The sequence below is a fragment of the Falco rusticolus genome, chromosome 8 (assembly GCF_015220075.1).
Source record: "Falco rusticolus isolate bFalRus1 chromosome 8, bFalRus1.pri, whole genome shotgun sequence".
In the NCBI taxonomy this organism is placed as follows: Eukaryota; Metazoa; Chordata; class Aves; order Falconiformes; family Falconidae; genus Falco; species Falco rusticolus.
Genome location: NC_051194.1, coordinates 47,288,944 through 47,316,779, shown reverse-complemented (window position 1 = coordinate 47,316,779; position 27,836 = coordinate 47,288,944). Strand labels below are relative to the sequence as shown.

Here is a 27,836-nt window from a genome sequence, read left to right as displayed (position 1 = left end):
CCTCATATGGGCCGTCCCGGCATGCAGCGCCGCCCGCCCCGCCCCGCCCCGCCCCGCCCCGCCCCGCGGCAGCGGTGCTGCCGGCGGCCCCGTCAGGCGGCCCCGGCCCGATCCGCCGGGAGCTGGGCCAGGAGTGCAGCCGGGGCAGGGCGGCCTGCCCGGGGCTGTGGCCCGACCCCGCGCGGTTTTCTCTGCCTCAGGGAAAGGCCTTCGAAGGCGAGGCCTGTGTCCGTGAGCAGGTGCGCAGCCCGCCACAGCAGCCGCCAGCCCAGGCAGCTCGGGGCTTACGTGGCGAAACATGAGAGAAAGGAGGCTTTATTGGCGGTTTCTCACCTCTTGTACTATAATTATAGCCCCTGTAGATCTCTATAAGCAGCCTTGAGAGAACAGAGAGGTACGTGTTCGTTAAAGATGAGGATTGCCTAAGTTAATGATGAAATGCTAATTAACGTCAATAACATAGGTGGGTTACTTAAGAAATAGGTTGGTGAGGTGACAGATAATCCTACAGGAGTTACAGTATTGTTGACAGGAACGCAAGTACCTGGTGAGTGGAGAGCTGCAGAGCCAAGTGCCTCTGGCAGTTCTTCCCCCATACAGAGGCCTCTGATGATCTGCGCCCCCCAGTAAACCCACACCACGAAATGAACGCTGACTGGTGGGAATACATCCCCTTCTGTAGCTGAGGCAGCTGTGCCCTGTGAGAACAGCTGGAATTCACCCTGTAGCACCACTTTGCAGAGGAAGAAGAGCTGGGATTTAAGAGGAGATACAGATGTGACACCAGCCCCAGGTGCTGTCCGCTACTAGGAATTTACCTTCATGCACTGGAGCGCTTTGGTCAGCTTTGAATTTCCACTCAGAAAAGATGTGGAAACTGGAAAGATTTTAAAGTAGAACAGATGAGAAGAGGGATTTTTTCATCCGAGAACAAAAAAAGGCTGAACAAACTGACTCCCTTAAAGAAGACTAAGGAAGATAGGTTGTCAGTCTTCAAATATGTAAAAGACTGCTATGAAGTGAAAAAGGGAGCAATCAACCTGCCCTTCACGTCCTGACTATATTGGTGAGAAGTAATCATCTCAAACTGAAAGACAGAACTTCAGAATTACCATTAGACCACTTTCTAATAGCAGTGAAAATGAAAAACTGTTGTCATCTGCCTCAGTAGAGAACGAAGTCACCTTCATTAGACAGTATTAAGAACAGACATCATACGTCTATCAGAGATGATACCATTACAAGCAGTTCTGCTCAGGAAAAAGTGATGGGCTAGATGACCTGTTCAGGTTAATTCCAACTTTTTTCCTGTGACTTGAAATACCTCACACTGTTGAAGCCTACTCAGTTGTCACACAAGACCTACTTTCATGATTGGCTTTTGCAGTTGGATGGCACTGACCAGTTTTTTGGAAGTCTTGAGCCAGTAATATCTATGTGAATACTAATACATTTGTAATGACATTTTGCCTGTCATTGTTGCTTTATTTGTTCATTCCTGCCTTATATACTTCTATCCATGCTTGTGATGTATATGAAATAAAATCACATGAAATTCATAAAACTTTTACTTTCCCCTCTTTTGAATCTCTTTCAGGGACCAATTTCTCCCATGATACTTCAACATGATTCCTTTCCATTAGCTAAGCAACTAGCAGAAAGTTCTCCAGGGAGCAGCATCTAGCCAAAAGTTCTCCAGGGAGCAGTATGTAGTGCACAAGCGGTAAGACTCTGGTTCAGTTCCCTACTTCACATGCAATATTGGTGCCTCTTTGAGTCATAGCTCCCATATATAAACCAGGAATAACAGTATCTCCCTAGAGAGACTGATTTGAAGGTAAATAGACTAAGAACTGTGTGTCGATATAGGATCAACCCCTATAAGACCTACCAATGAAAAGCAGTACATAAAAGCCACCCAGGTATTATTACTATTTGTTTTGCTTTTATTCTCAGTGTTGTTAATTTATTTTATACCCTTTGTGTACTTTGACTAGAAAATAGTCTGTAATTTTCCTGGGGCAGGAATTGCACTAGTTGCAGTGGGGTCTCAGCTTTAGGTTAGGTTTCTGGTATTACTGCAACATAAACAGCTGTTCCAGCAGTTTGATAGTTTGGTTATGGAGTTAAATTTCCCCCCTGTGAATAATTTGTATACTAGTTTCTGGATGAACTCATGCATACCCACATTTAACTGTCTGCTGCTGTGGAGGCAGTCTGTAGGGAACAAACACGGGTCTCTTGACTGAGTTTCCATTCACATTGTTTACAGAAGTTCTGGATATAGCTGCAGGGACTTTAAGTCACAGTTATCTAAATCTTTCCACATTGCTGAACACTTGCAGAGAGATACTAGATTCATTGTAGTAGGCTTCAGATTTGCCTAGAATGTTTCTTTGTATCACAGACACTTGTAAAGAATAATAATGAGCCTATTGCTCATTTGTTTGGTCCTAATCATAGAGGTTCCCAGTAAAAAAATTGAATTCAACTAGTATCCAATAAGCAGTATTTCTCACCACCTCAGAACTTAATTCTCAGAAAAGTTCCCAATTAATTTGCAAGCATGTGTGAGGCTGGAGATTTAACTGGGGGTGGCAGAGGCATGGTGGTATGGTTTGGAAACCAGTGAGAGCCCTTGTCTTACACAGAGCAAAGGTATAGCTAGGCCATACACAAGCTGTGAAAACAAAGGACTTTTCCGATAAATTTTCTTGCCTTGAGTGAAGTTCTTCAACAGGTTCTTGAAAATCACCTAATGTAACATGAGAGCCCCTGAAATGTAGGTAACATGGAAAACTGATGGAAAACACATCCAGCCCCACAAGCTCCAGCAGCTTACAAGCTGCTGAAATAGCAACTGTACACACATCCAGAAGAGAAGGTAGACTACTATATGCAACTTAAACTGTAAAAAGAATTTTGACAAATTTCGAAAAAGCTTTACTGAAACCTAAGAAAGTTCCTGGTCCCAGCTGAAAATAGCAGGAATTGCCAGTGCTGTAGTACCTGCCTGTGCTGTTCCTTTACTGACTAAATAGCAGGGAAAGGTTGTGGGACTTTTTACTTATTTTTCACTTTTAAAGCAGCACAGCTTTGAGTTGTGAGATAATTCTTAATTAACCTCACTGCTTCTGGGGGCAACAGAAGAACATTATCATAATAGTAGCCAATGAGAAAACGAAAGTAAAGAATCCTTTGTGTTATAGAAAGATGAGGAATTAGAAACTTTTTTTCAGGAGTCTTCATTTCATGGCACTACTTGCAGGGTAAAAACAGAAGGAAACACCTACTTAAATAAGGTGTGATTTAGATGTTCTTGCTTTCTGCAGTGCAACTACTATTTAGATGTGATTGACAGTAATATATTAGGACACCTTTTTGCTCTGTACTGCTGTATAAAAAGCCACCACCTACAGAAGAGGTGGGGTTTTGGCCACCCTAGGTACAGGATGGGTGTGGGACATCCAGAGCTGAATCATGGGCTCACAAGAAGCTGATGAGGCAATAAACGGAGGAAAAGGGCATAAGCCCTTGATATCACCTCTGGATTAGTCATTTTTTTCACCAGAGGGGAAAAAAAAAAAAAAAAAAAAGGCTTACATCCATTATGAACATGTCATTCAACACCAAGTAATTCATGCTCTGGGTGGAGTTTTGTTGATATTTGAACGGGCCGAGAAGTTTTCCTGAAAGGAGCCTATTTATCTAAGACTTATTTAGTCTTTGTGCCATTTTCAGAGAGTCATCAGAAACCCTGAGGGAAAGGCACCACATCCATCCATCCACTGCCAGTTTACTGCAATATAAGGCTCAGCTTGCAGGTCCAGTGCCACAGAACGAGAAGAGCCCAGGGCTTGGAGCTTACAGCTAGGGAGAGGCCTGCAGGGCCTCAAGCCATTGGCCAGGATCAGCCTGGATTTGGAAAGGTTACACAAGGGTAGGAGGAACTGAAATTAGGGAAAAGGTCATAAAAGCCTGCATAGCATGGGTCATGAGTGAAACCTTGGATCTAGTGATCTCCAGCTAGAAGCTGACATTGTTTATATGGAAAGGATTAGTGGGCAGCATGTTCTCTCTTTAAACATGTAAAAAATACAAATGTTTTTGTACATGGTCAACTCTCTCCTGGTAAAGAGAGAAAGTATCAAAGATAATCAGCTATTTCAGCTTTCAGTCAACAGGATGATCTGAACAGCTTAGTAATGCTAGAGCTTAGAAGTAAGTCTGTATCTGAACAAGAGCTGATCACTGGGAAGCAGGTGCTAAACCCTTGTCCATAATATATTTTAAAATGCATATCGACACTTCTGTGAAACTGCTGTGACTTCTCTAAGCCTTCCACTGGTCTCCCAAGCCAGAGTTATTAGTAATACATTATTATTATTATCTATGTACTAGTAATAACTCCAGATATGACTTTTCTATATATCACATTTTGCATGAAAGGAAAATACTTGCTAAATTGCTAGTTGTATGCATGGATGAGCTGTGCATCGATCAGTTCAAGTCTGGCCTTTGCAAACTGAATGATGCATTTCTATTTGTTTCTTCCGACTACTTCTAGTAGTAAAACCAGTTAAACTCTGTCACTGGTAGCAATAGTGGCAGATATGTTTATCAATGTGCATGCTTCGCAGATTCCCAGTCAGTTCATTTCACCTTCATCAAGGTACATCAGTGATAAAAGGGAGACTAGGGAAAACATGGGCCCTCTCCGGAAGGAAACAGGAGACCTGGTTACCCAAGACATAGAGAAGGCTGAGGTACTCAACAACTCTTTTGCCTCAGTCTTCACTGGCAAGTGCTCCAGCCACACCACCCAAGTCACAGAAGTCAAAGGCAGGGACTGGGAGAATGAAGAACCGACCACTATAGGAAGATCAAGCTTGAGACAATCTAAAGAACCAGAAGATGCATAAGTCTGTGGGATCTGCTGAGATGCATCCATGGGCCCCATCCAGGGAGCTGGCAGATGAAGTGGCTAAGCCACTATCCATCATATTTGAGAAGTCATGCCAGTCCAGTGAAGTTCCCACTGACTGGAAAAGGGAAAAAGTAAACCTCATTTTTAAAAAGGGAAAACAGAAAGACCCAAACAACAGGCCAGTCAGTCTCACCTCTGTGTCCAGCAAGATCATGGACAGATACTCCTGGAAACTGTGCTAAGGCACACAGGAAATAAGGAGGTGATTGGTGACAGCCAACATGGCTTCACTAAGGGAAAATTATGCGTGACAAATTCGGTGGCCTTCTATGACAGGATTATAGCATTGGTGGATGGGGGAAGAGCAATTGACATGATCTACCTGGACTTGTAGAAAGCACTTGACAGTGTCCTTCACAACATCCTTGCCTCTAAACTGGAGAGACGTGGATTTGATGGGTGGATCGCTCAGTGGATAAGGAATTGGCTGGATGGTTGCACTCAAAGACTTCTGGTCAATGGCTCCATGTCCAAGTGGAGACCAGTGACAAGTGGTGTTCCTGAGAGGTCAGTATTGGGACCAGCACTGTTTAATCCTTTGTCGGCAACATGGACGCTGGGATTGAGTGCACCCTCAGCAATTTTGCCAATGACACCAAGCTGTGTGCTGTGGCAATCACACTGGAGGGAAGGGGTGCCATCCAGAGGGACCTTGACAGGCTTGAGAGGTGGGCCTGTGCAAACCCCATGAAGTTCAACAAGGCCAAATACAAGATGCTGCACATGGGTAGGGCCAATCCCAAGCACAAATACAGGCTGGGCAGAGAATGGAGTGAGAGCAGCCCTGAGGAGAAGGACTTGGGGGTGTTGGTGGATAAGCTCAACATGACTGGGCAACGTGCACTTGCAGCCCAGAAAGCCAGCTGAATCCTGAGCTGCATCAAAAGAAGCATGGCCAGCAGGTTGAGGGAGGTGATTCTCCCCCTCTACTCTGCTCTGATTACACCCCACCTGGAGTACTGCATTCAGCTCTGGAGCCCCCAACATAAGAAGGACAGTAGGGCCATGGAAATGATCAGAGTGCTGCAGCCCCTCTCCTATGAAGACAGGCCAAGAGAGTTGGTGGTGTTCAGCCTGGAGACGAGATAGCTCTTGGGAGACCTTACTGCAGCCTTCCAGTACCTCAAGGGGAACTAGAAGAAAGCTGGAGAGAGGCCTTCTACACGGGCATGGAGTGATAGGACAAGGAGTAATGGCTTTAAACTGAAAGAGGGTACATTTAAATTAGATATAGGAAGAAATTCTCTACTGTGAGGGTGGCAAGACAGTGGGACAGGTTGCCCAGAGAAGTTGTGTATGCCGTATCCCTGGAAGCGTTCAAGGCCAGGTTGGAAGGGACTTTGAGCACGTTGGTCAAGTGGAAGGTGTCCCTGCCTATGGCAGGGAGGTTGGAACTAGGTGATCTTTAAGGTCCCTTCCAACCCAAACTGTTCTATGATTCCATGATTCTTTCTACTGTAACGGCAGTCCTGCTGCATCTGAATAACTGAAGGGAAGAAAGGCAAGCTTCCTAGAAAACTCTGCGTAGAGATCTACAGCCCTGTCCAGTTTCAACTCTTCTGCAATGTATGTCAAAAGCCCATCAAGAGAAAAAGCTTTCATATTTATTTATTGAGGCAATTCAGTAAAACCATAGTTACCACATATGGCTTCCTGCTGCTTTGTTGGTGAAAGCAAGCATAATTTGACAGTCAGCTTTCGAGGTGTGTATCCCAAAGGAGCTCAAGTGTGTGCACACTTTTTTACTGCCCCAAGGTCTTCTCTCCTTCCCCTTTTTTAAGAGAGCTGTCAATTAAGGTGAAATGTAACTGCCCAGCCTGACAAGGGAGTTGTGTAGAGGCTATTTGCCTCTACACTTTCCTGGCTGTTGCAGCTCCTGTACACCTGCATTTTGTCTTGGTGACTTCACCTCATAACTATTCTCTGTTCTCTTTATTTACTTTCAGAACCTCATTTTTTCATTCCAGCTTTATGCCCTTCTGTGGAAGACTCTGGCAGGAAGTGTTGCAACTCTGAAAATCCCCTTTGGAAAAGGAGCTTTGTCTTTCTCACCCAGTTTATGAATTTCTGCTGAATAGTTGGTAGTTTACTTTTGAGACATTTAATTCATATAATTATGATACTGTCCTCATTTGGATGGTTATGTATGTCTGGACAGGAAAGATACCCTTCTATATTTTCCCAAAATATATTGCTTTAATAGCCAGCCGACAGTAGAGAAGTGTTCCATGGGGAATTGAGGCAGGAGAAGCTGGATGTAGTAAACACTAATCAGGTTCAACAATTTTTCCTGATAATCCTATATCCTGGCACTCTCCTGTCCCTTGTGCTCTAATGCATACGGAGGGTGAGATCAACTCAGGATACTGTTAGGATCATTATGTACGTCTAATCCTCCAGGGAGATACTGGAAGCTAGATTGTATTATAGCATTTTGTTAAATAATCCATTCTAAGTATGTAGTTTGATGCACTTAAATTCTTGCATTAAAATTTTCTCAATCTGTTACAATTTATCAGAATTTAGAGGAGGAAGAAGAAATGACCTAATAATGGCATTTGCTTAATTCTCTATTTCTCTTGCTTATGCCCCTTGACATATTATTGGTTATCTAACAACCATTTTTGTACTCCTGAGGGGTATATACCATATAAACTGTATTGTGGAAGAGAATGTTGTTTGGGTTTTAATTAGAAACTCAGTCCCTGTGTATCCTTTTGAGAAGATTGTAGGTATGACAAGAGCTTTACAACTTCTGGGTGAGACATAGCATCTTAGGAGGAGAAATACAAGGGTAAAGAGAGGGATGATTGTGCCTGAATGCAGTTTAAGTCTATTGGATTTTTACTTAATTAAAATAAGTAAAAGGTGCTGATGAAAAGCCTAGCGTATTTATGCAGTTCTTGACTGAATCTTATTACAGAATTCTTTACAGCTGGAAAATGGACACTTGTCAGATAACTTAGCAGAAATGTTTGACATATTTCAGTTAAAGCTGTAACGCTTAACTGTGGCTAACTCAAAAAAATCCTTTCCTAGGTCAGATAGCAAGGCAGTTTAACAAACAAATCAGCTGTTGCAAATCCTTCCTCAGAGTTTAATGAGAAGGAACAATTTCTTCTAGTGTCTATTACATTTTAAGACAATTACCTGAGTATCCTCTAGGGAATACCAAGGTATGCAACATCAGACACACAATTAAGCAATGTAATTGCATAAACACTGTATTTGGAACAGGCAGAGTGTTTGCATAGACCATGCAAAAACTGTTCCCAAATGGAAGCTGACAAATAATCATGTGACTCTTTAAAATGAGCAAGACGCTCTTTAAATGTGAGTTGTGTTTCACTGAAGTGTTTGATTCTATGATCTTGAGGGAACTCGGATGTCAAAGCAGAATGAAACATCTACAGCTTAGATTAAAACTGTTAACTCTGTCTCAATAATACTTATATTATCCTCATATGATCCTATATTACCCCATAATTAACTCCCCCACAATATTACAATTGTCCTGTAAAGGTAAGTTAAAGGAAAGTTAAGATTTTATAACTAATAAGAGAGAATTTTATTCAACATCTGAACTTCCCAGTACATGATAGGTGCTTTGTGAAAATGGTAGATGGAATACAACTACTCTGAAGCCTCTGCATTTGTTCTGACAAATGCAGGTGCCCATAATCCTTTTATAATTCAGATCCATAGTCTTTGAACACACAGCTAAGAGTGAATACTGTCCCTGCCATTAAGGTCTGCTAAGGGTGTGAGTTAAGCTGTGTCCTGATATCCTGCAGCAAAATTGCAGTTAATACACTAAGCTACATGCACTCTTCCCCAAACAGCCCCTGTTCTCCCAATCCACTGTACTTGTATCTTTGTTCAGCCCTCAGTGATACTCACTTCCTATTTAGTCTGCTGCCCCAAAGTTTCCTGTAATGCTATATTATTCCTTCCAGTTTGGCCCAGCTTTCCTCTGCGTTGCCAAATCAGAGGTGCCTTCTGACAAATTGAAGGTGCTTTCTCTGTGTGTACTACATACATACAAGGGACCAATACAATTCGCCTTCACTTTTAGAGACACAATTCAGGATCACAAGTTTAGGAAGACATTCAAGAATACATGTAAAGATGATGAGAATAGATTAGAGAAGTCAGGCAGTGTAGACAGAAACAGGTTGTGGTATTAGGCACTTAATGGTCTCTTCATGTGCTGTGCCAAGAGGGGATCAAGCCCCCTAGGCAATTACATGGCAAGATACAGAGGCAAACTGAATGGCTTTTTATGTGTTGGTGCCACAGAAAGCTTCAGTGGGAGACTGCCAATGCCATGAACTCAAGATAGTCTGTGCCCTTGTACCATGTTTCTTTCGTACCTTGGCAGTTCCTCGAGGGAGTAATGGCAAGGAGGAACTGTAGTCAGCAAAAGAGAAACCAGAGGCACAGAGCTGTGAAGAGGGAACTTAACCACAGGCTGGTGAGCACCATCCACCATGTGGTGTTGCACTCATGGCTAACCACAGCAGAAAGGGAGTGATTTCTTGGTTTATATTCAGATAAATTATCATTATGCCAGTACTATACCATTTGTTTGCTTTTTGTTTGGGGCAGAAGCATGCAGCTCCCACACCTCATTTTCATTCTCCTTTTCTTGGACCTGGATCTAAGCTCTTCAGTTTTGCCTCATCTGAGAAACAAAAACCTGGAGGAGGAGACAGGCTGAAGTAATAATAATGAGATCAATTAGTAAATGAAGGAAGTTTGAACAAATGTAGCCAATTCTGTCATTCTGTGAAACAAATGTTGATTCAACTATAATTTAGGCAAGGGAGCTAAAGACAGCTGAACAGAGTATTTGTATGAGTAAAAGCAACATTTCTGCTCAGATGCAAATCCGTTGCAGTTTTTAAAATACAGTTTTAACATCAGAGGTGCTAGTAAAAAGGGATGATTTTCAGGATTTTGCAGATTACAGCACAGTATATTAAGAGGAATGAGTGGCAATTTATCTGAATGTGGAACACTATAAACCGGAGCAGTTCAGCAGCTGCTGCACAGGCAGCTAAACTGTCTGTGATAAGAGCGAGAGCCTCCTGGAGAAGGGTAGAGTGGACAGTCATGGGTAGGACCCATTAAAAAGCATCATTACCTATAAGTAAGCAAGCACTGCTACAGCAGACTGAATCGTGAGAGTCACTAGCGGGCAGCCTGGTAGTCTATCTCCCTTTCACTTTTGGAATTACTAGTTATTTGTTGATTTTAATTTTTAAAATTTTGTTTCCGATGATGATGTGATTTGAAGTCATCTGCATATTTGATTATCGTATTATAGAACTTTAGTTAAGTATATAAAATTAAAGATTGCTTCAGCTGGTCGTGTGGAATTTACACCAGCAGGACACCTTAAATGCTCCTACTGCTGCTGCCTTGCCAGACCTGAGGGCTCCAGTCTCAGGCACTGTCAAGCCAATGCTGTTCACCAGTGCTTTGTTTCAATAGAGAAATGTGGTGCATACAAGGGATAACAAAGGCAGCTCCTTTTTTGAAGAACACAAAATAGATTAAGCTGGTCTCAGCTGAAAAGGATGCCATCAATTTAGACAGCAGCCTGCTCTTTCAGCTGAAAACATGGGAAATGGAGCAGCACAAATGGGTGAACGGCTTGATTCTCCAAAATATTTGTAAGATAATTAATCTCTACTGCTTTCTTTGTTTGATAGGGGACCAGCTTACTGCTCCATTACATGCAATGATATTGCTGAAGAAGGTAGGCATTTTCAAATGAGAGAAAAACAGAATTTATTTTCTCTTTAACACAAGATTCTTTGTGTGTTGAGAAGTAAAAAAACAAACTGTCCTTGTGTTCACGGCTCCTCAGCACGGCAGCACTGGAAGTGTAGGGGCAAAGGAACAGTTGTAAAACAAAGTGGGGGCAAAGAAAGCAGTGCCAAACTTTGAGGGAGAAAGTACTACTGTAAATATACCTAATGACTAGGCATAAAAAGAAGTACTGAGTGATTCCTCAAGCTCTTGTGAACTGAAAGCAGCTTGGTGAGAAACCTCAGGGCAATCATTCCCAAGCTTGCTGGAACAGCAAGACCCTAGGATAATAGCGTTGGCTCCCCTGCTAGAGCACTCCCTCCTGGCCAATGTATGGATTAGTTTTAAGAGGGCAGTTAAGGATAATAGTACAACCTTGTGACTGAAGGAAGAATAAAACTGTGATAATAAATTCAGCAGAGGGAGAGTTAGAAAATTGGGACATTTATCAGGACGATTGTCTTGCTGTGACAGTAGTTGTACTTACCCTGGTACAAAGCAGCTTGGGCCAAGGGCATTAAAACTGCCTTACCCATATTTAAATAACAAATTTCAGCTGGAATGGAGAGGGTAGACTCCTGGTACACAGAAAAGCAAGACAGAGCTGAAATGCCTGTTCTTCAGTCCATAATTTGAGTTTTTTCTTCTGTGTTTGAATTTTTCCTTAAATGGCTACAGATCATGTTTGTCTTTTTCCTCCAATAAGATGTTTAAATTCCTCATTTACTGCTCAGTACATCATTCAAACTCTCCAACTCTCAGAGCAGAAAGCACTGCTTTTGCACCTTCAGTGGAGAATGCTCTGCTCTTGGAGCAGGAATGCAGAGACATAGCACATTCCCTCTACAGAAAGCTTTTAAACAATTATTTTCTAGTAAACTGAAGCATGAATTTGTTTATCAGCAAAGCATTTTCTAAACACTTGTGTTTTAATGTCTAAATATATTTTATTTTAGCTTCTAATCAGTTTCTCAATACCATTAAAAAATTAAAAAGGAAAAATAATTTGCCTTAGATTTCTTTGCCTGGTACCATGTGTCCGAGAATTGCCAAGTGTTCCTGCCTTCTGTAGATCTTATTTGACTTGCACAGCATTGTTGGCTGTGTTAAAACAGGCAGACTTGATCCTTATGCCCTGTCAATCTTGCTTGAGATTTCAGTTATGTTTTCACTGGATTTAACATAAAAGCTTTCCAATTGGTTGGTTGTTTTTTTTCCCGTCAACCCTTCATTTTTCACTCCCTCTTACCTGTTGCCACCAGGGTTCTAAAATGTACTAAATGCTGGAGTAAGACTCCAGAGTCAGCAGCCCCGGTGCACAAGCATCTCCCAGACTTCTGAAGTGCTGAACTGTGACAAGCTGATCAGAATCAGTGCCTCTGCAGCAAGCTTTTGATACAGTGTCCTCAGCCCTGCAAATCCCTGCAGGTAGTCCCAGCACAAGCTAGACAGAGAGGCAGTGGGTCCTGGAGTCTCCACGTAGGGCAGACAATCCTGCCTTGTGCTGGAACACAGAAGCTGAAGCTGTACCCCAAAATCTGGTGACTTTTCATTTGTCCTACCAAATCTGGGGACAGCAAGAATCTTACATAGATGGCATCTCTATGTGAAAACCATTTAGAATTGTGCAATACTAAATTCTGATCTAAGGACATCTGATAAGCTGAGCAGGGTGGGTTAACAAGACATTTTCTGATCAGACACAGCTTAATCGTGTCATTGGCAAAGGACGGGGGAGTACTATTTGTGACCTTGGTTTCCAAAGCACAGCTTTCCTTTTACCCAGCAGATGGCCAACTGCTCTTGGTAACAGGAAATAAACCTAAGCAGAGGTTTTCTCTCTAACTTGTATAGCCCCACAGATGGACACTTTAAAGGAAAGGCAACTTTCTTAAAACATAAACAAAAAACCTACCATAACTTTAAACTGAAGGCCTGATTATTTTGTGCTCTGTGGTGGATCTCCCTTTTCTTCAGACAACTCTCCTTGAGTAGTAAAATACATGCAAGGCCTCTGGGAAGTGTAGCATGTACTCCAGGGATGTGTGGTTGTTTACTTCTACCATGCGAATGCGAAAGGCTGCACTAACAGAAATAGTAGGCATTTGCATCCCTGGGAAAGCTTAGAAATATTAAGCTTAATTACAGGAGACAATATGAAGTTTTCTTTAGTGAAAGTCTATCTGCCATTCCTCTTGTTTTTTCTCTGAAAGTTCATTGCTGTTTCCAAGAGCGCTGCAGGTTTAGCTGGATCCAGCTGCACCCACCAGGTGGTTGCAGTTCTGCCTAATGCCTGTGACTTTAGGTAGTCAGGGGGGCTTCCTAGATGGGAATGTGCAAGTCTAAACTTGAGGTAGTATTTTCTCAAAAGTTCACATTCAGGATTAACCCAGGGGCTTGGACATGGTACTGTATCGTTCAGTTACTCATCTGGAGGGGACAGGTTCAACTCGTGCTTAGAAAGATCCCTGATGTTTTGTCTCCCACTGTTAGCTTTTAGACAGTAGGTAGTTACTAGCGTGGGAAGACCAATGGACAGGCATCTTCTAGCATCAGTAAAGGTCTCCCAATGACAAAATGAACTAGCTAATGGAAAACAAACTAGGAATGGAAACAACAAACTTTCATCCATTGCTAGGATATTATGCAGTCTAACACAATATGGCAGCCATTGGCAGACACTCAAAAGCTGGAGCATGGGGGGCTTAAGAGGCTTAGACTGACCAGTCACAGGCTTTGCCAACCCACATCTCCAGGACCTGAGGACACAGTAGATGTCAGTTCTCCTCCCAGACCTGCGCTGTTGGCAGTAGCTTTCCCTCTTCTGCTTTTCCTGTAACTGTTGCAGCCAGCACTATTCAGTTGCCAGGGAGGTATGTACCCACCATCAGAGATTACTGTGGTACAGAGATTACATAAAACAGTTTCCTGCTTTATTTGATATAATTTCTAGCACATTTTGAATTACTGTTTTATTATTCCTCATATGTAGCCAATTAGCTTTTTCTGTCTGAAAATCTCTCAGACAGCAACACAGCAAAGGATATAAATTAAGTAAGTATGACTGTGCTAGAAAACTAAGAAAACTGGCAGGAATCTTACAGGCAGAGAAAGTAAATAAAATAGCATTAACAATTTTAGCAAAGCATTCCAGGTTTTGAAATGACGTCCTTTTCAATAAGCTTTCTGCATTATTTAAACACTGACTGCAATGTTATGTGCAAACAATTTTAATGTTTGCCTCTTACTGAAACAGGAGGTTATGTGACCAGACCACAACATACATGTTGCCTTTTGAAGACAAGTTTAATAAGCAGTAAAGTATTATAAAAGTATTGTTACAGGAGGAAAAGCTCTTTTGAATCATTCTAACTGCTCATTTCATAAGAGAGGGAGGTTGTTTAAACTCTGCTGTGGTACATTACGCATGTAAGCCATAAAAAGTAACCTCAGGAGACAGAAGCACTGCCTGCACCAGTCAATAATGGGCACCACAAATGTTTGCCTTTCAGAGGTGGCAAATAATACAAAATTTGCACTTACAAAGGTATGTGCAAATGGGCTAAGAAATGCCAAACAGGTGGATTGAAAGGTTTCTGACATGGAAAGCAACCAACCTGTGGGGAACTTCTGAACAAGTAAGGCCAAGTGCATGCCTCTCCCCTGCTAATGTTCTCTTCTGTTCCGCCCTTCTAGCTTGGCATCTGTTACCTTGATATGCTTTTAATACTTCCTGCCCTGCCTCAGGTGTCTCTAAGCTTAGTATTTGATTTTTGGCACTCTTTTCCCTATCTTGCTTATGCTTGTTTCAGGCAACAGCAGCTGCATGGAATAAATCCTTTGGGTTTTATAGAGCCATTGTTCAAAGCTTTGTTTAAGAGTGCTCCTACGTGTTTGCAATAGTAAACAACTAAAGAAAGAAGCTGGAACTAATAAAAACATAATAAAAAGGCAGAGATAAATACTGTTATACAGTGAAAGCAATTGGAAGTATGCATGTACAACCCCCCTGCTTTGGTTAGCACATTATGAAGGACTGATCATTTTTAGAGGAAGAGCATGCAGGGCTTATTTAATTCATGAAGATGTGTCATTGGTTTTGTGTTTTGAATCCAGTTTTGAATGAATACCACAGGGTAGAGACGTTAGATTCGCTTTCGTCAATTTGTAAGTAAATTTCACTTTAGGTCCTTTTTCAACCAAGTGACCAGTACTTTGGTGCATACTCAACAGCCTCAGGGGCGATCTGGTTATGTTGGGACTACAGTTGTTCCAAAGGGAATGTTCCAGCTGAAAAGACAAGTCTTCCCTTTTTTCTATCATAACCCCTTTTTACAGAAGAGAAGCATTTGGCATACAACTTCCCTGGCGACACCACACCAGCTCAGAGGATGCCTTGCCACTGAGCTATTCCTTAGAGTCCATATTGGACCTTATTGCTGAAAAAAGAGAATAGCTTGGCTATAGCAAAATTTTCTCTGTAATCTTGTTTTTTTACTGGCTTACTCACAAATCACTAATTAAAAGGAATCAGTCCTTAGAACAGATGAATTCAGAGTTACCAGTAGGACTTGCTATTTTAAGGACTATTTAACATTTTACAAGAAAGAAAAGGAAATGACAGTAAACATCTTTTGATAACCTTGCATATTCCACTTATATAGCCAACTCCTATTTTGTGAAAAGCTCTTTGTATCTTGTGCATTTTTATATTATTTAGAACTTCAGAACACAAGATGGCAGTGTACATTGTAGTGATTTCAGGTTTCAAGTTGCCCCTGCTACTCAAATAGAGCGTATAATACCATATTCAGTCCTCTGATAATCTGATTGTGTACTTGTAGTATTAGAAATAAACCTAAAAGTATTTGTCAACAGCAGAAACTAATGCAACTTGCCAATAAATGAATATTGCATGAACAAGTGTTAGGTAAAGCTTAACTCAAGATTTTATTGTACATAACAACACTTTGGAGACATTAAAAGCCTCTTATGGAACTCCTCAATTGCAATAACAAGAGGGTATCCCTTTATGAAGGAATGGAAGTTGGCTTAGTCCTAAGAGCTTCAGAGCAAAATTGGCTGCTGGGGAAAAGCACATAAGAGAGCTGGCAGCCTGAAATATGTGAAAAGCTCGGGGCTCTCAGAGGAGTAGTGCAGACTACTGAAGTGGAACGTGCTGAACAGTATCTAAAATTGAACAGGTGCCTTTCTATGAAAAAAACAACAAAGCAGACAACTGGCATGACAATTCAGAGAAAAAAAATCCACTAAGAGGCATTGAATTAGAGGATAGGTTTCTGACTGGGGATAAAACTGCTTCAAGAGCTACAAGGAGTCAGACCTTTCTGTGCATGACTTTAGAGAAAGCTCAGAGTCCCTCTGGGTACCAGTGGGCAAAGAGAACTGCAGTAACAAACTTTATAGGCCATGCTTTTCTTGCGTTGGGTTGAGTACTGGACTGAGCAGGTGTAGCTAAAACATTGTCTTGGCTGCCTTTCTGAGCTGAACTCATAGCATTTGTTTATGCAACCACAGCCTTAACAGAAAGGCTTGCTACATAGTAAAAAAAGCTCTAAGGAAAACAGTAATATTTCAGAGTATAAAATAATCCTGGAAAAATTATCCCTGTGGGATGTGTAACACTGACAAAATTCTAGGCAGTCCTGCTTTCTCCCTGGGGAATATTCAGGTGACGTTGCCTCCCTGCACCTGAACTCATGGCACTAATGGGCAAGTCAGACTGAGCCAGAAGGTCAAAACTCAACACCAAAGTTTGTAATTTCTGGCTGTTAATATATCCTAAATTAACATAGTTATTTGGAATTAGAACATGAAAATACATATTCTTCTCTCAGACAGGTGTGATATTTCTGTTTTTCTCTCCAGAATATGGGTATATTTGTCATCCTCCATTGTACTGAGCACTGGAGAACCTCACAGCAGTGTGAGTGGAGCATGGCATACAGAGCTTAACCAACATTTTTGATAGAAGGTGGAACTGGGAATGTTGGTCCCCAAGTCTACTTTTCTTGTAGTCATTACCCATGTGTAAAAATGCTGCCCTGTTCCCAATCTCAGTCACAGTAGCTCCAATGAAAAGTTGTCAGATTTTTCATGGTGGTTCACTCCTGTCATTACAATTGAATCGATTGCTGCTTGTTATTGCCTTATGTTCCCACACATAAATCACTGGGTCTAGTCCAAGACTTTTTTCTCTCTCTGAGTTTGCATAAGATTGAATTTGGCATTGATTCAAATCAAATAATTCAAATGTCATTTTTGCCTGGTATTTAAACTAAGGCTGGGTGTGGGTTCATGACTAAAATAAAGTGTCTTACCTAGCAGTTTCAGTCATTTGGTCTATTTGTCACAGTAGGTTACAGAAAGTGTGGCATGCACAGAATTATACATGCACTTTTCAGCCATCTAAAATGGAGGATAAATTGAACATGTCATGGTTCTAGGGCAGTAATTTATATTGAGTACAAGCTGGGAAGGGACCAAAGCCAAAACCTCAGATCTAAATTACCTTCAGTTCCAGGGAAATTTTAATCCAAATAAAAACTTCACAGCTGTTCATTATATAATTAAGTGAACCAACAAGAGACCATGTCTCAGCACTCCCAAATTAAAGAACTTACACCAAAACTGAAACGTTGTGGCAAAGTCCACAGACTCCCTACACGAGCCCTGATCACCGATGTTCTCTGCAGTCATTGCCACTTGACTTCTGCTGTCTGTTGTAACCACTCCACTCTCTGTTGGCTTTGCATATATCTCTGTTCTCTGTAAATGGACTTTTTCAGCCCGATAATGTTTCCTCATTGAGAGTGTGTTATAAGGATTCACAGACTCAAGATTTTTCATAGATAAACTATTGAAGTTGGTATCATGACCTTCTTTTTATTAGGGGTGCTAATGAAGCTAATCAAGGTTTGATTTGCAAGGGTGACACTTCCTTTTGGCAACCCAGGGAACTGCCTACCTTTCAAATCTCTATGAATCCAGAAACAACCAGTGTCCAGCTTTGAGAGGGGAAAGGAAAACATTGTCTTTTCTTGCTTCTTCTGCATGGCCTTCCCTACAGTCTGTCCCATCTTTTGCTTCTAGTCAAAACCCAAGCACTTTTTAATGACAGTCGTCAACCCACATAAACATACAGTGTAATTCCTTCTTTAGGTAAAGTAGTTCTTACTTTTCTATTCAGAATCATTCCTAATCCAACCTTCTTTAACCAGGTATAACCAATTTCCCCATAATCAAAGGTAATCTGCCCTCCTCCCACAATAAAATGTAGCTGTAATAGCCCACCCCAAGATTAAGCCCTCCCTTCCCAGTATTTCACAAAAACACCTCATTGACCTGACCCAACACAAGTCAAAATTAATTTCTTCCCCATAGTCCAAACCAGTAACTTCTCCCCAAAATAAACCCTTTTCTTGACATCAGATTGTAATGACACTTGCAAATTCAGGAAGTCATGGTACAGCAGAATGATAGCAGTCCTAGAGACACTTAACTTTTTCATTGACAGCAAGCATCATCCCTCTGCCTTTAATCAACCCATAGGGCATAAGGCAAGGTCTGGTCTATGAGCGGATGGAGTGGGAAATGTCAGCAGGCTGGAGATTGCTACCTTCTGGTCCAGCACAGGCACCCTGGCTCCAGCTGGGGCTTCGGAGATGTTCAGGGCAGGAAGCAACTGAGGAAAAGGATATTGGGGGTTATTGCTATCACCGATACATTTCCCAAGTAAACACTGATTGTAATAATGAAAATAAAAGGTGATATATTTAAAATTGGCAAAAGTAATACGCCTGCAAAACATGCTGGCCAATGGTATCATTGAGGGCAAGTGCTTAACAGGATTCAGTAAAAGGTTATACATACATATTCATACATTTGTGTGGGGAATTAGATTGGACCTGATAAAAATTCATAATGGATATAAATGTTCACAGTTCGGGGCATAAATCAGCCACCAGCCTGAGGTTAGAAAATAACTTCCCCTATAGTCAGCTGGTTACATAATTATCCATTATACTTGTGGAGGGGGGAAAGGAGGTTGAAGAATAGGGCAATTTCCTCAGAGACATCTGGGAATTACTATTGGCAGACAACTAATTTAGATTTGATCTGGTATGGAAGTTCTTATTACATCAAATAATGTAATTTAGAATTAAAGCATATGATTTATTTTGTATTTCTTACTTTTCATGTAATTAAGTTCATGCCTGAGGGTAGCTGCAAGCCTTTTCCTTATAAGCTGGCCAAAGTTAGTAAAATTCACTGTGCTGTATTTTCTCACAGAACCTCCTTAAAAACAGCTTCAAATTTTCCAAGGAAGTCAGGCAGAGTCCCAGGAATTTAGCCTGTTGAAAAGCTAGCCAACTAATATAGCCAACTTACTGTCTGTATTAGCAGAGAAAAAAATTGCATGCATGAACTGCAGTAAAAATCATATTCTGAAAAGTTCTCATTTTTGTTAAGTTTGGATAATAACATAAAAAGGCTCGCAGAGCTCCTGAACATCACAAATTATAGCACATGTGCTACTCCAGGCCTGCTTTTTCTGTCTGGTGTTTGTTGTCAGCTTGCCTAAGCAAGACATAAGTGTTCAGAAACTGTAAGTGAATGCAGGGAATCATTTACATTTGCTGCAGGGGCCACGGGATACTAGCTGCATTCTGCTATAGTTTCTGGAATTCATGTGACACAGTTACTGTAATTACAGCATAAATTATCACAATGGATGTGGGAAACTGAGGAACATTTATTAACCAAACATTAATATTAACCAGTTTTCACAAGAAAAAAGCGTGGTACCTGGCATAAGTCTGTCTTAAACATCACTTTGGTTCCTCATGCATTATACTAAGAACAGTGCACAGCAATTTCCCAGTGTCTAGAAGGTTCTAGAGCCACAATCAACACATGGTATGGTCTTACTAAAAAAATCTTGCTGTGCGAACTTGAGTGATCTCTTCGGACTGATTTATAAAAGGAATGGCTGAAGAGAAGGCAGAAGATGTAATGTAGTAGAGGGTTTTTTTAAGGTTTCAAATCATATTCTATAAAAATCTTACTTGAAAAATGAATTCAAGCTGGCTTTGCTAGGAAAGCTGTGAGTTGGTTGTGGAGCACGTCCCCTGATGGCAAGCGAGGATGCCCATCCCAGCTGGGGCTCCCCCAGCTTGGTTCCAAGTGCTGGAGGGGTCAGAGGCAGGAGGCCTTGCAAGCTCTAGTACCAGGCTGTCCTCATGCAACACACAGGGCCTGCAGAAGTAATGCAACTGCTTTATGTCTTTCTCAGAACAAATAGTGCAACAGCCTTAAGCACAATTAACTCTTAACAGTGGCAAAGTTATCAGCCCTGCAGCTGAATCTCAAATGAGGGTTATATAGATCAGGTGGGGTGGGCTTTGTTGAGACCATTTGACACCAGTCTTCTGCCAGCCACATACTCAGTTTTGTTGTCTCCTGCCTCCTTATGTCCTCCTGCTGCTACTGCTGACACCCTGCCAGCAGCAAGCTATTTCCCTGGGAAGCTCTCAGGCTGCTTACAGCCCAGCTGCCTCCTCCTGCCAGCTGCCTCCAAACTGCTGCTCCAGCTCCCACATAGGCTTCTCCCTCTCAAACAAGGCAGCTTACAGTACGCTGGCAACCCCAGTATATACTGGGAGCCTCAATACAGTGTTACAAAGACATACTATACATTGAACTGTGAGATGTTTGGGGTATGATGGATGTGGGTGTGAGGGCTGATTTTTTTGTTAATATTTTCATGAGGAAAATAAACTTCAGCATGCTGCTGACATTTACGGTTGTACATCGCAAAAAGCTGCCAATACTAATGAAGAGCGAATTACAGATGGGGTGTAAAAAATGGTACGCTCAAAAAGTAGTAGTTTTGATCTAGAATGAGGCAAATTGATAAACAGTGTAAAAATAATCCCAATAATTTTCCAGTGGAAGAAATAGTCTGAAAAGCATGAACTGGAAAAGAGAATGATGGTAAACGCTCCTTCTTCTGCCCAGGCAACTAGATGCAAGTATGCAGGGAATATGGCAAGGCAAAAGAGCAATGTAATTTTGGACTCCACATGAAAAGCTGTAACAGCACCAGGTTAAGTCATTTTCTTTGTGAATTTGGCCTAAAATACTCAGTTCTATACACAGCTTTATCAAAAATCAAAATATAAATAAGAAAGAGTTCTGAAAAAATCCAGAAAAACAATCAATGGCTAGAGACCAGATTTGTTTGGAAATACATGTATATGTTTAACTTGTTCAAACCTTTAAGGGTGATTAAGGGGAACCCATAAGGGACGATTCTTCTGGAAGACAGTACTTAGAAATACAAAGTAGGAAAAAAAAGGGTCAGCAGATCATAGGCTGCCAGAGATCCCAACACTGCTTTGTTAGCTACTGCTGCTGAGCAGCCACCAAATTAGTAGCAGATCCCAAAAGAGTGCATAAACATGAGGGTTGCATTTATATTCTGAGAATCAAGCTTACTTTTTGTTTCCTCAGAAACTCACTTTCAGAGACAAACCTCCCTGTTTCTACCACTTAATTAAATAAAAAGTAGGCATACTGTCCAGTGTAGCGCTGAAAATCACACTGATTGCTTGATATTGCTTCCTGTTCAAACACAGTCTTCATCCATCCCTGGGCCTACGTGTTACCCTCTCCCTATAGCACACTAATGGAGATGAGGAGTGAGGCTGATGGGTGGTAATACAATGTACATAATGACGTATTCAGGAGAGGAGAAAGAGATGCAAGTTAAGCTACAAAGAAAAAATAGAAGAACCAGGAAAAATATCAACAGACATATTGTGACTCCGGGGTTTCTGCATTTCTGACTGTTGCCTTAATGCTAAGGCAGAGAGGACACATCGACACTGGAAGCTAGTTTGTGCAACTTGTTCAAGGTATTACCTCTGCCGCCCAGCTAGCAGAGGCTGCATGAGCGTTCCTATGCAGCGCTGGCATCTGCCCTCCTGCCTATGCCTTGTCTTCACAACCCTGAGCACATCTGGAAGTTAGCACCCCACCAGATACATCAGGACAGGCTCAGCACTGATGGTTACTGATAGCTAACAGTCTGCCTGCATAACAGCCCTGTGGAGGAGAAGCAGAGCACCCTGTGCAACTGGCAGAACAGTATGAACAGAGTCAGCAGGTTGCTTAGATTTTAAACATGGTAAGTAAGGACTGCTTGCTGGGTTAGCAGAATATATGGGGCATGACAAGAGGCTGAAGGAGTAAACAACATACTGTATTCCTGTCATGTGACTGTCAGGAGGAAAATCTCTAAAAAAGAGAAAAGGCAAGAAAGGAACAGGAAATAACTTGGCATTTCCTTATTTAGTGAACACTTTTGTTACAGCAGAGGATGTACAGAATGATGAGTTAGAGGATAAGGAACACATTTCCTAGAAAATATTATGAACTTATCATAAATTAAACGCTATTTGAGTTATTAATTCTAATTGTATAGTTACTGTCAGGATACTAAAATACTTTGATAGGACAGATACTCCACCCGATGTGTGTGTTCCCTCTTGCGTCAGAAAATGAAAGTCAAAGAAACCTCAGTATTGTTCTTGCTTTCACACTTCCTGCATTTTTTTGGGTGTGGAAGGGGCAACAAAAAAAATCCATGAACAATTATAGTATGCATCTGAGAAACTTCTAGGTTCTCTGAGCTTCTGGGAACACTTGAGAATTTAAAGGGAAGGATAGACAGGCAGAGGCTGGGCCAGCTTACCTATGGCATAAATGTATTCCAACATTTGCAGGACAGTTGGGAGTTCAACAGCATATCAGGCATGGGTTTCTGACTCCAAAGCACATGATGCACTTTGGACTCTGTAATATGTTTATTTATAGTTAGTCTGGCGTCAGCAGCTAAAGTCACAAAACTAAGTCTTGTAAAACTATTCCCAGTATATTCAGTGCAGTGCAGGTTGCAACTGTTTCTATTCACGGAATTTAACTTGGATTGTAAATTGCTATATATATAGGAACATTAATTCTGGAGTAAGTTTCTTCATCTATTTTAGCTTATTTCAATATGTAATTCTAGAATGATTATTCTATTCTAGAACTATTTCAGAATTGTCTTGGCTCCAGAAGGTCATAGAAGTGTCTTTCATTAGACACAGTGAAATTGTATTATGCCCTGGGCAAAACAAGCATTAGGATTCTAGTTGAGTTAGGAGCACAGATCAGATCATTCATTATCTGCAGATGCCAGGACATTAAAACTTTCAATTGTTTTCTCACCACACTGAATGAGGCAGTTCATTAATACAATTACCTCTGTATAATTGGAAACTAAATCAATGATGACTGCACGATTTGAATATTACTTTAAATAATTTCGTTTTTATGATGCTATTCTGTTGTACATGGTATCACCAAATAGCTTATTCATTTTCCTGCCTTTCTTTGAGAAGGAAGAAGCACCTTTTCAACATTTCTAGTTTTCTGGGACACAGTGTGCATTGCTTTTAATTATTTAGGCTGACACACATTAACGCTGAAAGTCCATAGTCCATAGAGAGTGAGACAAGAAGGAAGGACCGGATGGATTATAACTGCCCTGGGAAGAGGAGCCAGCATCAGAGGTCTTTGGCAATGCCCTTAAAGGGAAACAAGAATGTGGGGTAGTCAACCAACACAGAACTTGAACACTGTGAAGGATTTCCCCTGCTTCTTTCAGAGGAGCGCCTCTAGTCACTACCTGTTTGCTCTACTGGAAAGAAGCAGTTTTTAAAGTATTTGGACAAGTAATAGGGAAGACGGCCACAAACTACTCACTCTGTGTGACGGTCTGTTTGGATCTCTCAAATTTACAGGACAATGTACTCAGAAAATTAAACTTTATTTTATGAGCTCATTAGGAAAGAAAACAAACACAACAAACAAGGGTTCAATCCCCTTTGTACAGGCTAGTCTAGCATGTGAATTCATTAATTCATCACTTAAATCACAAGGTTTCTAACTCACAAGTTCCCTTAATTCGTAACTTGCAATTCATTAACTCGTAATGTGTGACTTGTAACTCGTGCATCTATGAGCAAAATTATTACTTAGCCAATGCTGAGAGTGCTTATCCTTCCTCCTCTGTCATGGTGCAGGTGTCCCCTGTATCATACTGGGAATCACGAACATTTGTTCCAAGACATATAACCAAATCCAAGACATATAACCATACAAGCTATTATGAAGAAAACTAACTCTATCCCAGCCAAGACCATTACAATCTCCACACCTTATTCCATACCATTTACGTCATTAGGTCCCACACTGTCCAATAGATCCTCATTAGTCCCTTTCCCCCTTCCCATCCTTTGATATATATACACAGGTATCATCCCCTAAGTCTATGGACCAGCTCTGTAAAATGTCCGCGAAATGTCCATTGCGTTCATTAGTCCATGCCTTGGGTTCTATCTGTTACGGTGGTCACTCAGGACAGGAGAGGTGGTGTGGTATTGTAAACCTTGTCCTCCACTGGTAGTGGTTCCTGCTATTGTAATCCTATAACATGCAACTTGAATCATAGGTTACAACAATTTAAAGGTATATGCATTAAAATCTCCGCCTCTGGTTGCTTTGGACACCACAGTGTACTCCTCCCCTTGCTTCTGCATTAGCACGGACTTATCCACAGACCTCAGTCCCTTAGAGGTGGACCTGCTCCACCACGGACTTACTCATGGGCCACAGTCTCTTCAGGGGTAATACTTGATGTGGCCTGGCCACAGCCACAGTTGTTTGGAGGTGTACCTCCTCCAGTGCAGCCTTATCCGTGGGCCACAGTTCCTTCGGCTGTGTTGTGGACTTATCCATGGCCACAGATACTTCAAGGTGTGCCTTCTCCAGTGCACTTAGCTTTGGGCTGCAATCCTTTCACGGGCATACCTGCTGTGGTGTGGGCATATCCGCAGCCACAGACCCTTCTGCTCTGACATGGACTTATCCACAGCCACAGACACTTGGGAATGTCCTGCTCCGGCATGGACTTGCCCGCAGGTCAAGTTCTTTCGACTGATTGACACTGGAGCTCCAGCCAGTCCAGCACAGTAGCACAAGAACAGCAGCGATACCCTGGCCATCAGCCAGCCCAGGCATGTGCCATTGCTGTTATCAAAATGCTCCCAGGCGTAGCTGGGTAAGATGATAAGCCCTACAGCAAACAGCAAGAGCAAAAAGTAGCCGCTAACGAACACTAGAGTCTAACATACACCAAGGCAAGTAAGCCCCATGGCAAGCACAGGACCTTGCCAATTGATAGCTAAACAGCTATAACAGCTATAAATTCAGTCTAGCAAACTCCAATCAACTCTGTCATTACCTCGAACCCTTTGAGCCCCATGTTGGGCACCAAAAAGGACTATTGTGGTTTATCCCCAGTGGGCAGCTAAGCCCCACGCAGGCACGTGCTCACTTTTCCCCAGTGGGTGGGGAAGAGAATCAGAAGGGTAAAAGTGAGAAAACCTGTGGGTTGAGATAATGACAAAAGCTGCACATGCAAGCAAAGCAAAGCAAGGAATTCATGCACTACTTCCCATCAGCAGGTGTTCAGCCAGCACCAGGGAAGCAGGGCTCCATTACACGTAATGGTTACTTGGGAAGAGAAACACCTTAACTCTGAAAGCCCCCCCCTTTCTTCTTCTTCCCCAGTTTTATATACTGAGCATGATGCCATATGGTATGGAACATCCCTTTGGTCACTTGGGCTCAGCTGTCCCAGCTGTGTCCTCTCCCAACTTCTAGTGCCCCTCCAAGCCTGCTCGCTGGCAGGGCAGCCTGAGAAACAGAGAAGGCCTTGACACTGTGCAAGCACTGCGCAGCGATAGTTAAAACATCCCTCTGTCATTAAAAGTTTTCATTGCAAATCCAATACATAGCACTATACTAACTACTTGAAGAAAATTAACTCTATCCCAGGCAAATCTAGTTCAGTAAATAATTTTTTTTAAAACATTTATTGACCAAAAAGTCAGCATGAATTTTCACTGCATGACAGACACAATAAGCTCAACAACTAAGAAATGTTCTTTATCTTGTTCTTTTATCAAACTAACTTAATAGGAGGTGAATTCTTCATTTTTAACGTTGGTAAAATGTGCACCCAGAATTGCCTGTACATAAGCATCTGTACAGTACAAAAAGCTCTTCTGAAAATTGTTATCTGTTGAGTAGATTAGGCTGCTATTGCAAAATGAAGGGCTGCAGAGTGATACTGTCATGACAGCAGTCCTTCATCTCTGTGAATGAAAAGGGGGATTGTGCAAAGTGCCTCCAAAAGCTTCTAAAATACTGCCACAAAGTGGCTAAGTTGTCCTTACAAGCTCTTTTGTCTATTTTAAATGCATTGTTCTCAAGAATTGTTCAACTTGAAAGCAAATTAATTTATAAGGTTAAGTCATCAAGGCATAACGAGACAGAAACTCTGACAATCACGCATTCAAAGCATTTCAATGTCAGTTTATTCTACAGGATGAGACACGTACCAGCAGAAGTCAAACCATTCCTGATTCCTTGGAGCCAAATCTGAAGTTGAACTCTCCTCAGGAAGAATTCATACTCATGTACAAAGTCCTGCCTCTTCTTGTATTTCCATGGTTCCTGGAAATGAGTTCATAATCCATATTTAGTATCTGGGATGTGGGAAAAGGTTGTAGGCATATGGTTTCTATTTCACTAGCACCAGAGACAGGGTCTTCTCCGTGAAGTGAAGAAAGAACCAGCTGCTGTACTTCAGACTGTATGTTAACCTCACCTAACTTTTAGCTGCTGAGGGTTGGGGAAGATGAATTCCAACCACTGTGGCTGAGAACATACCATCTTATGCCAACAACCAAGCAGGGATCCATCTTATGACTTGCTGATGTAAGAACGGAGCAGAGTCTGTGCCACATGTGAAGCTGATTCCAGGGTCCTTGGTTTACACCTCGTGCAGAGCTTTCTGTAAAATACATGTCTCCTTATCACTGAGTGAAAAGTGAGTTTTGTTTCACAGAATCATTTCATCAGTGTTTTTCTAGTGACATAACAGGGAAAAGCTTTAAAATTAAAGTTCTTATTAAAAACATAACATTGAAAAAACTTCTAGTCAAAATCCCAGATCCTCAGAGTCACTTCTCATTACCATCTCAGTCAAAATAGACACTGGTTCAAAGTTCAGAAATTCATTGTGGCTGGAATTCACTTGGCAAGTCAAGACTTGTCTCCAACATTTTTCAGAGGTTTGAAAGATTTTATTCCAACAGATATTTTCCTCCATTGCCCATTATTTGAAGGTACCCAAACTAGCAATATTTTTAAAATGTCTGTTTTCAGCAGTAGGTGGCACTATGAAGTTTCTATCTTCATAATTATTCTAATATAAAATAATGTAAAATGTTATGCAGATACATTGGAACGTCATCAAAATGTTAATAGTCCATTATCTGAAAACATGGCCAGATCTTTCAGTTTTCCTATAATTTTAAAAAGAGCATGAAAATATTTTAGCATAAATTCCAATAATAAAATGAATGTTTCTCTAAACATTACAATTGACAAAAAGTTTAATGTGAGAACAGGAATAATAAGATGTCTAATATAAAAATAGCAAACCAATAAAATTTAAAATTGCAGGTGACATAAGAAGCTCTCTATACTCTTTGTTACTCTTACATAAAGTACCATCGTGGGCTGTTCTTGAATATACTACTTCAGCTACTTAAAATTCCCTGGAAATTATATCTATCTCATTTGCATATAAACTGTAATATTACAACAATGGGTGTTAATGTATGTATACTCTTTATGTAAATTTTACAAGGTAAATGACGTATACTAACAGGGATACAGCAAATAGAAAAGCATTTAGATTTTTCTGTGCTTGGCCAAAAATTTGTATTTACAAGCGGAGACCAAAGCACTACATGTGGGCCTATATTCCTCTATGTATACTATATGGAGATGTTAACTATATCCCAAATAAACTCCAGGATTAGAAAGA

At 41.3% G+C, this 27,836-nt stretch overlaps 1 protein-coding gene and 1 long non-coding RNA gene across 11 annotated transcripts in view; one reads left to right on the top strand and one right to left on the bottom strand.

Annotated features, from left to right (window-relative positions):
- AGPS (alkylglycerone phosphate synthase) overlaps positions 1-26,421 on the bottom strand; it is an 85,186-nt gene extending 58,765 nt beyond the window's left edge. The window contains exons 1-4 of one of the 7 annotated variants that reach the window (XM_037398673.1): positions 24,746-25,075; positions 22,584-22,684; positions 19,894-20,083; positions 18,328-18,509 (exon numbers count right to left, since the gene is read on the bottom strand). In XM_037398673.1, the coding sequence (XP_037254570.1) occupies positions 18,328-18,335 (8 nt within the window). In that variant the 5' untranslated portion in view covers positions 18,336-18,509; positions 19,894-20,083; positions 22,584-22,684; positions 24,746-25,075. Of the gene's footprint in view, positions 1-18,327; positions 18,510-19,893; positions 20,084-22,583; positions 22,685-24,104; positions 25,076-26,340 lie in introns of those variants that run through there. The other 6 variants (XM_037398670.1, XM_037398669.1, XM_037398672.1 and 3 more) reach the window with 6 other exon arrangements.
- LOC119152903 lies at positions 91-27,836 on the top strand. Of its 4 annotated transcripts, none has more exons than XR_005105968.1 (4): positions 91-239; positions 1,598-1,723; positions 10,705-10,751; positions 26,315-27,836. It is a non-coding gene; the product is annotated as an uncharacterized LOC119152903 (long non-coding RNA). The 4 variants fall into 4 exon arrangements; XR_005105967.1 differs by having other exon boundaries at positions 91-394; XR_005105969.1 differs by lacking the exons at positions 91-239; positions 1,598-1,723; positions 10,705-10,751 and adding an exon at positions 21,448-22,016.